This window comes from Belonocnema kinseyi, chromosome 10 (genome assembly GCF_010883055.1).
Source record: "Belonocnema kinseyi isolate 2016_QV_RU_SX_M_011 chromosome 10, B_treatae_v1, whole genome shotgun sequence".
Lineage (NCBI taxonomy): Eukaryota > Metazoa > Arthropoda > Insecta > Hymenoptera > Cynipidae > Belonocnema > Belonocnema kinseyi.
In genome coordinates this window covers 91,641,769-91,660,729 of record NC_046666.1, presented here as the reverse complement: position 1 = coordinate 91,660,729, position 18,961 = coordinate 91,641,769, and the positions used below count along the sequence as shown (strand labels likewise).

Below are 18,961 nucleotides of genomic sequence, written 5' to 3'. Positions count from 1 at the left end.
TTCTTATTTTTACAGAAGAGCAATTAAGAATATGTATAGAATTGATGGTAAAAATGGCTCATCTTGATGCAACGTCAGCTAGATGTACTATAGAAAGCCTCAATTTTTAAAGTGCCCAGTGTTGTATTATTACGAATTCGTTTTTAAAGGCCGTGAAGCTATAATAGTACTATTTGAATTCATTACATCAAAACATAACATGTGTTCCATTGAAATCGTTTTAAAGATAATTAAAGCATTGGTTATTGAAAAATATGGATTAAGAAGCTGGCCCATAGTCAAGTCAGTAGTAACTGATTGGAGCTGGGTATTTATGAACAGTATACTGAAGGAGTGGAATGAAATTAACATGGCGCATTATCTAGATATGTCGTGGAATTATTTAGTGGAAGGTAAAAGAATTTCTAACAGTTATTGTTCTTTTATTTACATGCAATGCTCACATGTCGCGAAGAATTGCAGAAAGCATTACGAAAGATATGCAAGAGCTGCAAGATATAAAATCTTTCTTATTAGAATGCTCACCTCTCATTATTATGTGTAAAAGTATGGACGAATTGAATAACGTATTTGAAGATGTACTTCGTGTTATTTATGAAAAAGATGAGATGAAGGCTGAGATACTAGGCAGTCTGATAAGTCCCTGAAAAATGAAACACGGAGACGTTTTTTTGGCCAAAGTCGCTTTTATTTTTCAACATACTCTCCTTTTAGGTCGATACAGTGAGTTCAAAGATTTTTTAACTTTTTGATACCTTCCGAAAAGTACTCGATCGGAAGGTTTATAAAATACGCCTCAGTTTCAGCTGTGAGTTCCGCATTTGAGTAAAAACGCTTACCGGTGAGCCATCTCTTCAGATTAGGGAACAAGTAATAGTCGCTGGGGGCCAGGTCTGGTGAATACGGTGGCTGAGGAACTAATTCGAAGCCGATTTCATGCAATTCTGCATGTGCAACTAAGCATGAATGAACAGGCGCATTGTCGTGATGATAAAGCGGTTTTTTCTTCTTCAAATGCGGTCGCTTATCGGCGATTTCGATTTTGAATCGGTCCAATAATGATAATGATGAATAGTATAATATGGATATAGAAGCTCTAGAAGTTAAAAAAACCATACAGTGTTTACACGGGACGCCAACTTATAAACATTGGTATGAAAATTGATAAAAAAGAAAAGAAAAGCTTATACGAAAGTGCAAAAGAATATAAAGTTACTGAAGTTGCTGACAAAAAAAATAAGTTTAGGTTTGAAAACATAAAAAGAAATAATATGGTTAAGAAGGCATTGAAACGCGTACCAAACAAACTTGAAATTAGAGGATTCGTTAGACAGAAGCGAGCCAAAATTGAAATTAAAAATCCCGTAGTCAACACCGTGGACCAAGAGTTTGAAATTTTTTTTACAGAAAGACCTGAAGTGGTTGAAGAATTTCATATAAATAATTCAAGAAATGAAGAGCAAGCGACCATAGCAATAGAGAACGAATACAGCGAAGAACATGATAGATTTAGAAGAGCAAGCAGGGTAGGTGAATGTGGGATTCTCGCAAATGGTCTTGTAAATAGCGTGGCTTATTATTCATTTTCGCATTCGTATTTCATAAAAATTGGTACCTACAGAGCAAAAGTTAATGTACCTTTACCGCACACCGAATTTCAGTTGACAGCAAGAGAAATGTATGATCTTCCGCGTAAAACAGGGTGGATAAAATCCATAATAATAGACTGCTTCACTGCAACGCATATGGATCATTGGTATTCTGGAGATATCTCGTATATGCTACAGATCTTTTAAATAAAGAAATAGGTAATCTTTCGCCAGAGAGAAAAAGTAAAATGGCAGAGATCTTGAATATTAAAACGCCAGTAAAAGATAAATTATTAATACCATATGTATACGCCGGACACTATCGACTGGTATATTTGGACAAAGTAGAAGAAACTTGTGCACTCTCAGACACATACGAAGTATCGGGGGACGAAGATAGAGTTTTTCAAGCTTTCTTGGACTATTTAAAGGAAGTAAAAGAATTTAGCAGTTTGACTGATTTAAAATACATTGACTGGAATCGAATAGATATAAAAGATAGGCCGTATCAGGCCGCAATTGACTCTAGTAACTGCGGCTTATATGTAGTGTATTATATATATATATATATTGTATTGGGAATAACCTGAAATTCAATTTATCGTTCAACCCAGTCGCATATAGACAAGAAGTAGCAGAAACACTTATAATGAAATCAGAAGATATGCGCAATAAATGTATGTATTGCTTCGGAGTAGACAAGAAAGGAATTATTCGAAAAATTTGCATGTTGTGTAACCGTTGGATGCACTTCACATGTTCCAAAAGTGGCAATGTCGACACAAGTGATGAGAAAAATAGTAATTGCTATACCTTACCAAGAAAACCAAAGAAAAAAGTCTTTGAACAAGAGATCAAGAATGACGAAAAAAATAGTGATTATATTACTTGTAAACTCTGTAATCGTTTTAATTCAAGGAATATAAAAAAGGTTAAAATAACTGAGTAATTTCACATAAGGGCAAAAAGACAATGAGGAGTTACAGCTTTTATTACTTCAATATTTGTCGGTAAAAGCTTAGGAAGTTTACACGAAAATAGACGAATCCCTACAAAAATACCTTATAAACTTATATTGTCTTTCCGAGTAAAATAAAGATACTGAGATAAAAATGAACGAGATACCAGTGAGAAATTGCCGAAACTCCTTTCAGGCGTAATATTAGACCACGCTTAAGGTGCTTACACCAAGAACTTGGCCAATATTTCCCTGGAATTGAGCCCATGCTTTATTTATCAATGGGAGCAAAATCAGAGAGAGGAAAATCCGCGAGATCTCAATGAGAAATTACCAAGTCCCACCATCGGCGCAATATTGGACTATGCAGGGGATGTGTACCCTCCGCCTGGCCAATATTTTCCAATCATTGAGACTATGGCACATTTGTCAAGGGGAGAAAAATAAAAAAGATGAAAATCAGCGAGATCCCAGTAGGATATTCACAAGACTCATCATTGGCGCAATATTGAACCATGCAGAGGGTGTTTACCCTCCGCCACGAGACTATTGCCCCAGCATTGAGCCTATGGTTTATTTACCACTGGGAGCAAAATAAAAAAGAAGAAAATCAGCGAGATCTCAATGAGAAATTGCCAAGACCCATCATTGGCATGATATTGGACCATGCAGGGGGTGTGTACCCTCCGCATGGCCAATATTCGCCAAACATTGAGACTATGGCACATTTGTCAAGGGGAGAAAAATAAAAAAGATGAAAATCAGCGAGATCCCGGTAGGATATTCACAAGACTCATCATTGGCGCAATATTGAACCATGCAGAGGGTGTTTACCCTCCGCCACGAGACTATTGCCCCAGCATTGAGCCTATGGTTTATTTACCACTGAGAGCAAAATAAAAAAGAAGAAAATCAGCGAGATCTCAATGAGAAATTGCCAATACCCAGCATTGGCATGATATTGGACCATGCAGGGGGTGTGTACCCTCCGCCTGGCCAATATTCGCCAATCATTGAGACTATGGCACATTTGTCAAGGGGAGAAAAATAAAAAAGATGAAAATCAGCGAGATCCCAGTAGGAAATTAACAAGTCTCATCATTGGCGCCATATTGAACTATGGAGAGGGTGTTTACCCTCCGCCAGGAGACAATTGCCCCAGCGTTGAGCCTATGGTTTATTTACCACTGGGAGCAAAATAAAAAAGAAGAAAATCAGCAAGATCTGCAGTCCAACTAATTAAATATCTGTTCCAGAAAAAACGATCACGATTCTTCAAAAACAGCATCCCATTGCAGAAGGAAAATGCACGTCAACAGCTTCTGCTTCTTCTGGTCTAGGACATAAGCAAGCGCCGAAAATCTACGCGAAATGTAAAATCCTTGGATCATTATTAATATTAGTAAAATAAAACACATTAATGTAATTACCAATCTAATTTATCCACTAATCTTTCAGAACTGTATATACAAATACCATTCGCATAAAATATATTTGAATTTTAACATATAATTTTGGAGTTTTATTTTCCAACCTGGTAGTAAAGAGACAGAGAAGTAGTGTCAAAAAAAACTGTGAATATTGCTTCATTAATCATACTAATAAGTTTACAATAAAATCGATTACGAAAACATTCATATAAAAATTATTAGTGGAACATGAGAACCGAAAATGTAGTAAATTCGGACACTTTGTTTCAGATAAAGCAAAAAAAAAAACGTTCATTAAAATATTTCTGTAAAATTTCTTCAAAAAACTTTTGTGGATATAAGCTACTGGCCTCATTGGCCTCATTCAGGCTGGGTTTTCGATTTCCGAGCGAGGTTTCTTACCACCAGCTTTAGTCGGGGGAACAAAAGGGGTGATTGTTCAGGACGTTCAACATCCAGCTTTTTAATACACTTTGCCTGTTTTTGTCGATTTTCCGAATTTTCAAAAATTGGATTTCATTAGTGGTGGTTTTTTGGTATCTCATAGAGATATTCTGCCATTGCCAGGATTAGGGGGATGCCTTTTATTAATTTTCTAAGCTATTAAATGATCGCATATGTATTAATAACGAACTGAATTGCACATTTACCAGAATTTTGGGAACTTATAAATTAGGGGTGGGTTTTCGGCTTTTAAGCGAGGTTTCTTACCACCCGCACTAGTCGGAGAAACCAAAGAAGTAATTTTGGAAGTCGTTAAACACCAAACATTTTATTACCCCTTGCCTGTTTTTGTCGATTTTCCGAGTTTTCAAAAACTGGATTTCATTAGAGGTGTCTTTTTGGTATCTGATATTCGGATTTCGAGCGAGGTTTCTTACCACGCGCATTAGACAGAGGAACAAAAGGGGTAATTTTTCAGGACGTTAAACCCCCAACTTCTTATTACCCTTTGCCTGTTTTTGTCGATTTTCCGAATTTTCCAAAATTGGATTTCATTAGGAGTGGGTTTTTGGTATCTGATAGAGACATCTTGCCACAATCATGATTAGGGGAATGCTTTTTATTGATTTTTCAAGCAATAAAATGATCGTATATGTACGAATTTCGAACTGAATTGGACATTTACCAGAATTTTGCGAACTCATAAATTAGGGGTGGGTTTTCCGTTTTCGAGCGAGGTTTCTTACAACCAGCATTGGTCGAAGAAACACAAGGGGTAATTTTTCAGGACATTAAACTCCAAACTGTTTATTACACTTTGCCTTTTTTTGTCGATTTTCCGAATTTTCAAAAATTGGATTTCATTAGGGGTGGTTTTTTTTATCTGATAGAGATATTCTGCCACTATCATGATTAGGGGGATGCTATTTATTAATTGTTTAAGAAATAAAATGATCTTATATGTATTAATTTCGAACTAAATTGTTTATTTACCAGAATGTTTGGAACTTATTAATTAGCGGTTGGTTTTCGGTTTTTGAGCGAAGTTTCTTACCACCAGCATTAGTCAGTGGAACAAAAGGGGAAAATTTTCAGGACGCTCAACACACAACTTTTTATGACCCTTTACGTGCTTTTGTCGATTTTTCGAATTTTAAAAAATTTGATTTCATTAGGGGTGGTTTTTTTGGCATCTAATAGAGATATTCTGCCACTACCATGATTAGGGGGATGCTTTTTATTAATTTTCTAAGCAATAAAATGATCGTATATGTATTAATTTCGAACTGAATCGGACATTTACCAGAATTTTGTGAACTTATAAATTAGGGGTAGGTTTGCAGTTTTCGAGCAAGGATTCTTACAACCAGCATCAGTCGGTGAGAAAAAAGGGGTAATTTTTGAGGAAGTTAAACACCAAACTTTTTATTACCCTTTGCCTGTTTTTGTCGATTCTCCGAATTTTCAAAAATTGGATTTCATTAGGGGTGGTTTTTTGGCATCTGATAGAGATCTTCTGCTACTTCCAAGATTAGGCGGATGCTTCTTATTAATTTTCTAAGGTATTAAATGATCGTATATGTATTAGTATCGAACTGAATTGCACATTTACCAGAATTTGGGGAACTTGATAATTATGGGTGGGTTTTCGGTTTTCAAGCGAGGTTTCTTACCACCAGCATTTGTCGGAGGAACAAAGGGGGTAATTCTTTAGGACGTTAAACACTCAACTTTTTATTAACCTTTGCCTGTTTTTTTCAATATTCCGAATTTTCAAAAATTGCATTTCATTGGGGGTGGTTTTTTGGATTCTGATAGAAATATTCTGCCGCTACTATGATTGGGGGGATGGTTTTTTTATTAATTTTTTACGAAATAAAATGATGGTATATGTATTAATTTAGATCTAAATTGGATATTTACAAGAATTTTGTGAACTTATAAATTAGGGGTGGCTTTTCGGTATTCGAGCGAGGTTTCTTACAACCAGCATCAGTCGGAGGGACAAAAGGGGTAATTTTTTAGGACGTTCAGCACCAAACTTTTTATTACCCTTTGCCTGTTTTTCTCGACTTTCCGAATTTTAAAAAACAGGATTTCATTAGGGATGGTCTTTTGGTATCTGATAGAGATATTCTGCTACTACCATGATTAGGGGGATGCTTTTTATTAATTTTTTAAGCAATAAAATGATCGTAAATGTATTAATTTCGAACTGAATTGGACATTTACCAGAATTCCGTGAACTTTTAAATTAGGGGTGGGTTTTCGGTTTTCGAGCGAGGGTTATTACCACCAGCATTGGTGGAAGGAACGAAACGGGTAATTCTTTAGGACGTTAAACAGCCAACTTTTTATTAACCTTTGCCTTTTTTTCGATTTTCCGAATTTTCAAAAATTGGATTTCATTAGGGATGGTTTTTAGGTATCCGATGGAGATATACTGCCATTACCATAATAAGGGGCATGCTTTTTATTGATTTTCTAAGGTATTAAGTGATCGTATATGTATTAATTTGGAACAGAATTGGATTTTTACCAGAATTTTGGGAACTTATTAATTAGGGATGGGTTATTGGTTTTCGAGCGAGGTTTCTTACCACCAGCATCGGTCGAAGGAACAAAATGGGTAATTCTTTAGGACGATAAACACCCAACTTTTGATTACCCTTTGCCTGTTTTTGTCGATTTTCCGAATTTTTAAAAATTGGATTTCATTAAGGGTGGTTTTTTGGTACCTGATAGAGATATTATGCCAGTACCATGATTAGGGCGATGCTTTTTATTAATTTTTTAAGCAATAAAATGATCGTATATGTTTTAGTTTTGAACTAAATTGGATATTAACCAGAATTTTGGGAACTTATCAATTAGGGGTGTGTTTTCGGTTTTTAAACGAGGTTTCCTACCACCAGCATCAGTCAGGGGAACAAAAGGGGTATTTCTTTAGGACGTTAAACACCCAACTTTTTATTACCCTTTGCCTTTTTTTTCGATTTACCGAATTTTCAAAAATTGGATTTCATTAGGGGTGGTTTTTTAGTTTCTGATAGAGATATTCTGCCACTACTATGATTAGGGGGATGGTTTTTTATTAATTTTTTACGAAATAAAATGATCGTATATGTATTAATTTCGAACTAAATTGGTAATTTACCAGAATTTTTGCAACTTATTAATTAGCGGTTGGTTTTCGGTTTTTGAGCGAAGTTTCTTACCACCAGCATTAGTCAGTGAAACGAAAGGGGAAATTTTTCAGGACGCCAAACACACAACTTTTTATGACCCTTTACCTGCTTTTGTCGATTTTCCGAATTTTCAAAAGTTTGATTTCATTAGGGGTGGTTTTTTGGTATCTAATAGAGATATTCTGCCACTACCATGATTAGGGGGATGCATTTTATTAATTTTCTAAGCAATAAAATGATCGTATATGTATTAATTTCAAACTGAATCGGACATTTACCATAATTTTGTGAACTTATAAATTAGGGGTGGGTTTGCGGTTTTCGAGCAAGGATTCTTACAAACAGCATTAGTCGGTGGGACAAAAGGGGTAATGTTTGAGGAAGTTAAACACCAAACTTTTTATTACCCTTTGCCTGTTTTTGTCGATTCTCCGAATTTTCAAAAATTGGATTTAATTAGGGGTGGTTTTTTGGTATCTGGTAGAGATATTCTGCCACTGCCATGATTAGGTGGATGCTTTATATTAATTTTTTAAGCTATAAAATGATCGTATATGTATTAATTTCGAAGTGAATTGGACATTTACCAGAATTTTGTGAACTTATAAATTAGGGGGGGTTTGCGGTGATCGAGCAAGGATTTTTACAACCAGCATTAGTCGGTGGGGCAAAAGGGGTAATTTTTGAGGAAGTTAAACACCAAACTTTTTATTACCCTTTGCCTGTTTTTGTCGATTCTCCGAAATTTCAAAAATTGGATTTAATTAGGGGTGGTTTTTTGGTATCTGGTAGAGATATTCTGCCACTGCCATGATTAGGTGGATGCTTTATATTAATTTTTTAAGCTATAAAATGATCGTATATGTATTAATTTCGAAGTGAATTGGACATTTACCAGAATTTTGTGAACTTATAAATTAGGGGGGGTTTGCGGTGATCGAGCAAGGATTTTTACAACCAGCATTAGTCGGTGGGGCAAAAGGGGTAATTTTTGAGGAGGTTAAACATCAAACTTTTTATTACCCTTTGCCTGTTTTTGTCGATTCTCCGAATTTTCAAAAATTGGATTTCATTAGGGGTGGTTTTTTGGTATCTGATAGAGATATTCTGCCACTACCATGATTAAGTGGATGCTTTATATTAATTTTTTAAGCAATAAAATGATCGTATATGTATTAATTTCGAACTGAATTGGACATTTACCAGAATTTTGTGAACTTATAAATTAGGGGTGGCTTTTCGGTCTTCGAGCGAGGTTTCTTACAACCAGCATTAGTTGCAGGGACAAAAGGGGTAATTTTTTAGGACGTTGAGCACCAAACTTTTTATTACCCTTTGCCTGTTTTTCTCGATTTTCCGAATTTTCAAAAACTGTATTTCATTAGGGATGGTTTTTTGGTATCTGATAGAGATATTCTGCTACTACCATGATTATGGGCATGCTTTTTGTTAATTTTTCAAGGTATTAAATGATCGTATATGTATTAGTATCGAACTGAATTGCACATTTACCAGAATTTTGGGAACTTATAAATTAGGGGTGGGTTTGCGGTTTTCGAGCGAGATTTCTTACCACGCGCATTAGACAGAGGAACAAAAGGGGTAATTTTTTAGAACCCAAAACACCCAACTTTTTATTACCCTTTGCCTGTTTTTGTCGATTATCCGAATTTTCAAAAATTGGATTTCATTTGCGATGGTTTTTTGGTATCTGATAGAGATATTCTGCCACTACCATGATTAGGGCGATGCTTTTTATTAATTTTTTAAGCAATAAAATGATCGTATATGTTTTAATTTTGAACTATATTGGATATTAACCAGAATTTTGTCAACTTATTAATTAGGTGTGTGTTTTTGGTTTTTGTACGAGGTTTCCTACCACCAGCATCAATCAGGGGAACAAAAGGGGTAATTTTCAGGACGCTGAACTCCAAACTGTTTATTACCCTTTGCCTTATTTTGTCGATTTTCCGAATTTTAAAAAATTGGATTTCATTAGGGTTGGTGTTTTGGTATCTGATAGAGATAGTCTGCTACTACCATGATTAGGGGGCTGCTTTTTGTTAATTTTTTAAGGTTTTAAATGATCGTATATGTATTAGTATCGAACTGAATTGCACATTTACCAGAATTTTGGGAACTTATTAATTAGGGTTGGGTTTGCGGTTTTCGAGCGAGGTTTCTAAACTTTGTGGTGATAAGAAGTGGGGAAATAATTATATGTTTATGTTGAAACACCATTAACATTGATAATCTTATAAGAATTAATGTACATTTTTTTCCCAAAAATAATTTTTCTTACTAATGATAAGTGTTGAGACCTAAGGGTCACGGATGGTAAGTTTATGTGTGTATACTTACAATTTGAAAGGTTGCTCATTGTTTTGGATGTTATTTTTCAGAGGAAGAGTGAATACATGATTCGACAGGTGTAAGAGCGGGAAAAACTTTAAAATTTTCTACTTAGCTTGCAATTCAAAAAAAGGCGTAAATCGAAAACAGATGAGAACCATAATACGTGTTGATCCTAAGACAACACTCACGTCGCCACCTTGGAAAACTGAACAACACTACCACAAAAAGACTCATAGCAGGCACACCAACTGTTAAATAGCAAATATATTTCCGAAAAAGCGGCAAAAAAACTGAATTTTTTGTCAACAATGTTTGTATATTTTTTTGAAATATGCTGCGAAACGTGAAATAATATTCATCAATTATTTTCTACACTAATTACTAGTGTTTAAACTAAATACCTGAATCTGGTTCCTTTATTCACCAGATTCGGTTTTTCCGCTGGTCTGATTATTTCTCCCCCCAATCTGTTCGAGGAGAGGGAGCAAATGCTGGTCCACACTCTGGTCTCTGTCATACAAGGTAGAAGTTGGTACTAGGGCGATTGCTCGCGCCACCAGCTAATACGGGAGATAGCATGAGACCAAAGCACTTCGTATATTGATCCTGGTTTTCTTGGTCGAGGTTCTCCAAAGAAGAAGCCTCTCTTGGTTTAATTTATCCACCTGTCTTTGAAGACCGAATTTTAATTGAAAGAAGCGTCATTCAAAAAGGACACCACTCTCCACGGATCCTCCTGCAGGAATAAAAAACTTCCGTTCAATAAACTATTTAAATTCTTTAGAAGTCGGATAGTTAAATATAACCCATATAACAAAATGTCGACACTGAGTCGACACAATGTGCAGAATAGTCGACACAGCGCGTCGCGTCGGCACACTGCTCTTACAATGCAATCGCACATCCGACGCATCGTGACGACACGCGCGTTTTGGGAAACAGCCTTTTCATAATTGTAATAATAATTATTTCATTCATTATTCATTGAGAAGACGGATTAAATAAGGGGACATAAATATGTCCTCTTATTTGATCCGTCCTCTCAATTAAAGAAGTTTCAGGATCGAATTAGGAAAAAGAAGTTAACTTAAATATATTTAGAAATATATTTGATTAATTCTCTTCAATAAATACTGAAACAATTTTTAATTTTACAAACATGAATTGTTTAGTTCAGGGCAGACTTTTACAGTATTGTACTAAGAAACATGTACCCGATCGAAAATTACGTTCCATTTTCGTCAGTGTCAGTAATACAAAAAAAAATTTATTCAATCATTGAAGTAATTTAATATACTACCAAGTTTCGTCTAAATTTGAAAATAACAGTTAAAGTTTAGCAAAAAATGATGTTTTTTCGGTCATTAACGAAATGGAACGAAACTTTCGGTCGGGTCCTTCCCTTTTAAACGAGAATTATATACAATAAACATACACTTTTTAGTTTCACGCAGAATTTACAGTAATAATACTAAAAAACAGGTACCTGACCGAAAATTTTATTCCACTTTCGTCACTGCCAGTAAAGCAAAAAAATTTTTGATTCAATCATTGAAGTAATTCAATATACTATCAGGTTTCGTCTAAATTTGTAAATAGCAGTTAAACTTTAGCAAAAAATTCTGTTTTTTGGTCAATAACTAAGTGGAACGTAACTTTCGGTCGGGTTCTTGCCCTTTAAACAAAAATTATATTTAATAAACATAAATTTTTTAGTTTCACGCAGAGTTTACACTAGTATACTAAGAAACAGATACGTGAACGTCAATAACGTAATAGAACGAATCTTTCGGTCGACTCCTTCCCAGTGGGCACAAATTTCGGGGGCGCCTTTACGACATCATTGGTGTCTGCGCGCGCAACGTATGTGTGTGTGTATGATGGCGGCACCGGTGGGCTCGCGGGCCAACCGTGCCGAGCAAGCTGCTCTTCCGGCCCCGTGCCAGTAGTTGACTACGACGCGAAGCGTGCAGTTCTCATTTTTACATCCTCGTGATTTTCCGTACCCACGTACGGCATCTCTATGTACCCACGTACAACCTTTATCCGCACCCACGTACGGTAGTGCATCCTTGCACTTCATAAAATCGTGGCAATCAAACTCTGTGTCTATGTGAAAAGAGCGAGCTCATTGTGTGCAGTGTGAAAGTTCTCGGCCACCACGTGGCGGCGGGTTCGCGCTTGCGGCTTGCCTTTAGCATTATTTCCTTGATGCATATGTACTTTCTCATTTCTTTTTGTTTTAATAAAAGGGTTTTTGTGCCTCTTACGGCTTTTTTCCCTAAACAGTGTGCACAGAGTTATTAACCTAAATCACCTTAAAAACAATCATAGTTTAACTAAAGTAAATAAAAAATCTAAAATCAGTGAAGGAATTAAACTAGGCTGGTTTGGTTCTCAACTAAACAGCTTGAGATTTTTCATGATGCCTCCTGTGAGGTGGTAAACTCCATCTCTCTCTCATTTTGCATTCGAGGAAAAGGTGGCGTCACGCGAGTGCAGTACCGGGAGTATGTGTGTGTGTGTGCATAGGACTTTGAAGCGCGCGTAAAAACGCGCTAGAACCTGTCTCAGCGCGCGCGCGGCTTATCTCGCTAGCTCGCCTCTCCCCTTCGACTTCGGACCAACCATCACAGCTGCGGCGTAGGAGCACGGATTAACAGTGGCGCCAACGACAACCAATGCTTATTGAGTTTGCATTATTGAAAATTCGTAACGGTTACATTTTATTCGAGTAGATTGTTACTATCTTCTTTCACTTTTTAATACGATAAAATTTATTTTTTATTGTTCAAAACAATCGTAGTGCAGCGTTCGGTTTCATAATATAGTTGTTTCATTTATTGAAACTATATAAATTAAAAAATGGCTACTAAAACAGAGAAGTGGGGAGCACGCAGTGTTCGAAAGGGCTGCGCGGTGGAAAGATCAATTACATTACTCTTAATACGCTTTTCAAGGAGTACGTAACAAATCACGAAGAATTATCTGTACTTTAATCGGATCATCCTCGCGTCGCCGCATACGCTAAAATTGAATCAGATTACTACGCGATCGTTAGCCAGATACACAAAATGAAACCCTTATTTGCACCTACACCTATCGCAAATTCCACTGCTTTGAATGGTATAAATTTCACGCTTACTGAAAGGGTTAGTGTACCAAAGTTACCTTCAATTCAGATTCCAAAATTCGACGGTAATCATGAAAATTGGACCAAGTTGAAGAGTAGCTTCCAATCGCTCATACATGATCGCGCGCAGATCAACGCGTACGTTAAACACACTCAACTGATAAGCGCTGTTGATGGTGGTTTAGCTGCTACGATTATCAAGGAGTTCGATCCTAGCGAGGCGGAGTACCCTCTTGCATGGGAAGTGCTATGTAAGGCTTATGATCAAAAGCGTATCATCGTAACCGAACACATCGATACGCTTCTGGATTTACCCAAGGTGATTGAAGCCAAACCGGAACCGCTAGCGCAGCTAATGTACACGACGCGTTAGCACGTTAGTATGTTAAATTCGTTGAAAGTCAAGGTCGGCGATGAAGTAGTGATTCGACTTCTAGAGCGTGCTCTACCGTCTAGCGTAGCCTCCCGATGGGTAGATCGTTTGTCGAGCGTCAAGGTTGCCAAATTAGATGATTTATATAAATTCATGCAAGATACCATTTTCAAACTTCGTCAAATGGGCCATATGATTCAAAACCAGTGTGTCTCAAAAAAGAGGGTGGGAGAAAACGACGGTCTTCCACATTCATAAAATCTGAAAACCGGGACGCGCACTCTCGTCACTACGTCCGGCACTTCGAGTAACGCATGCCTTAAATGTGGTCAACCCCATCGGCTTTATAAGTACTTAGCTTTCAATGAGCTCAATATCAGTGAAAAATACCGCCTTCTCAATGACAACAAATTGTATCGGAACTGTCTTTACGTTCACACATTCTCTTGCGACAGCACGAGGCGATGTAAGGAACAGGGATGCAACAAGACTCATCACACGTTCCTCTATCCCCACAAAAAATCCTGATTCATCAGAGAAAGGTCAATCATGACTGAAGTCGACTCAATCACTCGCGTCGAATGCGTGTTTTTCCGATTCTCAGCTTATGGCGACCGCCGTCTTGAGATTTCGGGCTCATTAAGGAGATAGTCTCATGGCACGCGCATTATCAGATTCTTGTTCAAACTCGAATTTAATGACTCAAAATTCCCTTACACGTTTACAGTTACCAACTAAGCAATGTTTTGTTAATATCGGAGCAGTTGATGATGCGAGCACTGTTTCGGAAAGGTACACTAAAACCACCTTCTTTTCAACTTATAATAATACGGAATATCAATTAAATTTCTTTATCGTGCCTAAAATAGTGACAGAGTCCATAATGTGACATTTCCTCGAGAGAATTTCGACATTCCCAAAAACATAAATCTAGCCGATCCCCAATTTCATGTACCTAGATCTATCGACGTTCTCTTAGCGTCTGGCCCCATAATGTCTTTTCTGGCCATAGGTCAGATAAAACTAGCTAGCAAAAATTCCAAAATCACTCTCCAAAAATCCTCGTTTGGTTGGATAGTCGCTGGGGGTTCGATGAGCAACGGGACTCTTAACGCCGTTTCGTGCAATGTCGTGACGCTAGATCAGCTGTAAGAGAGATTTCTAACCGTCGAAAATCTTGACTATCGACCTGTCAAGTTTCGGGATGACGTGATCTGCGAGGAACATTACCTATAAACTACTACTAGGGACGAGGTAGGTCGTTACGTCGTTCGATTGTCATTTCGGTCCGAAAAATTTGAACTAGGTTCATCTAAGCAATGATGACGACGAGGATGGGTACTACATATCCTATCACGCGGTCATCAAGGAATCGAGTGATACCACTAAATGAAGGGTGGTCTTTGATGCGTCCCCCAAAACCTTCACCGACGTCAAGTTGAACGACGCTTTACTAACAGGGCCCGCTCTTCAGTAGAACCTTCGACAGAAAATTTTTCGTTTTAGAACATATCAGTTCGTTATGACTTCAGACATCGAGAAAATGTACCAGCTCGCCAACGACGAAGAAGACAACTTTCCTCGAGCCTCGATGCTTCTCCGCAGCGACTTCTATGTTGATGATTTTCTTCCAGGTGCAGACACGCTGGAGAACCTCCTTGTGATTCGTAACGAGATGATACAACTTTTTGGCCGGGGAGGGTGCGTCATTCGCAAATGATCGTCTAATCATACATTAGCGTTAGAAAACATCGAAAAGAGAATCTCTGACTTAGATTGCGGAATCCAAGGGATTCCAATAAAAAAGGCTCTTATGATCGTCTGGGATTCTAAATGCGATATTTTTACGTACTTAATGAATCCCGCTGAATCTCAAACTCGTTTCCACTAAAAGAAAACTTTTATCCAAAATATCAAAGATTTTCGATCCCATAGGTTTGATAGGACCTTTAACACTTTGCACTAAAACTCTGATGCTAGAATGCTATAAGGCTAAAATCAACTGGGACGAGTCGTTACCTCAGGACATTCACAAGAAGTGGGTCGCATGGGCTGACCAACTTCCTCAATTAGAGGTGATTTCTCTACTGAGATATTTACGATGCGCAAACTCAGTCTCTACCGAAATACACGGGTTTTGCTATGCGTCCATGAATGGATACGGTGGTTGTTTATTCATTCTTTCTGCTGACGCCTTAGGAAACGTTACTATGAGGCTAGCTTGTAGTAAGAATTAAGGCCCATCCTTAAGTCAACACACGATTCCTCGTCTAAAATTAACTGGCACTTCGCTTTTAAAAGGGCTATACGTCGAGGCTAAAGATCAGCTGTTTTCTTCAGTCGAGCGAGTAGTTTTCTGGGCTGACTATAGAACTGTTCTTTGCTGGTTAAAAAAGTCTCTTCATTTATTACAAACATACAAAGCCAATCGAGTAGCCATGTCGAGTGGAGACATATCGGTTCAAGGGACAATCCAGCTGATCCCGTGTGACGAGGATAGTTACCGCTCGATCTTCGGCACAATGTGCACAATGCGCACGAGCGGAATCCTTATGGCGGGGTCTAATCTACTCTTTATGCCATACGCGAAAGATTCTGGATTCTCAACGGAAGAAACCAGGTGACACACGTTCTCCTTTGATGCGTCCCGTGTATTCGTCAAAAACCAAAATTCGCACACGCAAAAATGGTGGATCTACCAGCGCCCAGCGTCGTCGCAGCGCTTCCATTTTGCAGCACGGGAGTCGACTTCTTTGGTACGATCTTAATCAAGGAAAAGAAAGAACGAAATCGAAGCTTCATTAATGCTTACGGATGCGTTTTTGTATCCTTGGCTACCAAAGCAGTCCACATATAAGTCGCGTCCGATCTTCCTACCGAAGCATTTTTGGCGTGTTTTAGTCGATTCACGAACACGCGCGGTGTACCACAGCGAATTTACTCCGAGAACGGTACGAACTACGTACGAGCTAACAACGTACTCCGAAAAAATTACATTTTGCACGCGACGTCGAAATTTAAAGACGTTATTCAAGACTACGCCGCGTCTAAACGCATCGAGTGGCACTTCAATCCACCCCTCTCTCCGCACTTTCGCTGGTTGTGCGTGGCTGCGGTTAAAAGTTTTAAACATCACCTCAATCGCATCATGAAAGATCGAAAGTTCACGTACGAACAATTGGATACGCTTCTGAAACAAATAGCGGATATAGCAAACTCTCGGCCATTGTATCACATCTCCACGGATCCGAACGATGTGTTAGCGACAACACCCGCGCACCTCTTAATTGTTGGCCCATTCAATTTCTTACCCGAGCCCAATTTTGTTTTAGTCCCTGGAAATTGTCTAAAAACCTATCAATTCATCACGAAGGCGAGACAAGACTTCTAGAAGAAGTGGAAAAAGGAGTATCTACACGATCTTCAAACTTGGCAAAAATGGTTGACCTCTAGCACGACTTTAACACCCAGGTCTGTAGTTGTGCTGATGCAGGACAATCATGCGTGTGCGAGATGGCAGCTGAGTGTGGTCGTCGAGATTCACCCAGGTCAGGACGGGACGATGCGCTCCCGTCGGAATCTCAACAATCCCCCCACAATGATCGTTTATATCGCCTTAAATGTGCGCGATTTGTTTCGCCATAAACAAGTCAAACTTTAAGATTCGGACCCTTAGATAGCATTCAAACTGCGAACAACTGACTTTCGTCACTGCCAGTAATACAAAAAACTTGATTCAATTATTGAAGTAATTGAATATACTATCAAGTTTCGTCTAAATTTGGAAATTACAATTGAAATTGAGCAAAAAATTACATTTTTCGGTCATTAACGACATGAAACGAAACTTTCGATCGGGTCCTTGCTCTTTAAATGAAAATTATATTTAACAAAAATGAATTTTTTAGTTTCACGCAGACTTTTTAAGTATTATTACTAACAAGCAGGAACTCGGTCGTCAAAAATGCGACTTATAATTCCTCGTCATCGGCAACGAAGTTGTCCTGCCCAATGACGTTGACTTGACCGCCTTCTCTTCCCTCGTCTGATTCATACTCTGTAGTCCTAGAGTCTGAACCTACTTCTTTTAGCGCATTTCCGACATCATCGTCACTTTCATGATAAACTTCAGGGTTTCTTCTGGCGGTATCCATTATTCTCTTCATTTCAGACCTTTAAATTATCAAAATAATTTCCTTCAAATTATAAAAATAATTTCCTTTAAATTATAAAAATGAATTGAAAATTGATTGACATCTTTTTAAATGTCCTCAACTATTAAATTTTTTTTTTATCTTTCGAAATCTCTTGAAAATTCTTCGAAATTTTAAAAATACCCTTAAATATTTTTAAAAAGTCAGTGATTTTTTGTATAAGTGATTTTTTTCAGCAAAAATCGTTTTATTTCTCAACATAATCTCGTTTTAGTTCGATAAACTTAGTTCAGCGTGTTTCCAATTTTTGTACTCCTTCTAAATAATAGGTTTTCTCAAGGTCCTCAAAATAGGCGTTTGTTTCTGTGATGACCTCTTCATTCGACTAAAATATTTTACCGCTCAGCCATTTCTTCAAGTATGGAAACAGGAAATAGTCGCAGGGGGCTAAATCTGGAGAATTTGCTGGATGATGAAGCAGTCCGTAGTCCAATTTATGGATTTTTGCCATCGCAACTACACACGTGTGCACCTGTGCATTGTCCTGATGGAACAACACTTTTTTCTTCAACAAATGCGGTCATTTTTTCTTCAAATCAGTATCAAATATGTCCAAAAGCTCTGAATAATATTGATTGTTGATTGTTTTACCCTTCTGAAGGTAATCGATGTGAATGATACCGCGTGCGTCCCAAAAAACTGTGGCCATGACCTTGTTGGCGGACAGACCCACCTTGGCTTTCTTTGGTGCACGTTGACACGAAGAAACCCACTGTTTCGATTGTTCCTTGGTCTCTGGTGTGTTGGAATAGATCCACGTTTCATCCACGGTTACCAAACGGCACAAAAACTCATTCGCATTGCGGTTGAACGTCCTCAAACACTCCTTTGAAGTGATCACACGGTTGCTGTTATGGTCGCGTCTGAGCAATCGCGGCACCCATCTCGCGGATAGTTTTTGCATGTCCAAACAGTCATGTAAAATGTGATTTAAGAAGAGTTTATTCATAGATGGCGTTGACAAAATAAAATGCTTATTTGCCGAAAAAAAATCTCTTCTTCAAAAAGTCACTGACTCATCAAACAGCTCTTGTACATTATTGAAATCAATTGAAATTCCTTGGAATCTATTAAAATATACTGAAATATATCAAATATTTAAAAATTTCGTTGTAAAATGATTTGATGAAACAAATCAATCCTTTCTTCGACCCTTGATATTTATTGATTTTAAATCGTAGATTTCAAATTATTTATGTCTTACGGTCCAATAGTAAATCGAAAAAATAAATATGAGTCAAAAAAACATGTTCTTCGAAACTCAGATATTTATT

At 37.6% G+C, this 18,961-nt stretch overlaps 1 protein-coding gene across 1 annotated transcript; it reads left to right on the top strand.

Moving 5' to 3' along the window:
• The first annotated feature begins 16,159 nt into the window (after nucleotides 1-16,159).
• Nucleotides 16,160-16,864, top strand: LOC117181256. The gene is made up of 2 exons (XM_033373820.1): nucleotides 16,160-16,297; nucleotides 16,406-16,864. The coding sequence occupies exons 1-2, from the start codon at nucleotides 16,160-16,162 to the stop codon at nucleotides 16,862-16,864; spliced, it is 597 nt and encodes a 198-aa protein (XP_033229711.1).
• The last annotated feature ends 2,097 nt before the right edge of the window (nucleotides 16,865-18,961 follow it).

Coding starts and splice junctions, on each gene's coding strand:
- LOC117181256 (XM_033373820.1), top strand. CDS start 16,160: ATGGTGGATCTACCAGCGCCCAGCGTCGTCGCAGCGCTTCCATTTTGC. Junction 16,298..16,405: donor ATGCTTACGGATGCGTTTTT/GTATCCTTGGCT, acceptor GGTGTACCACAG/CGAATTTACTCCGAGAACGG.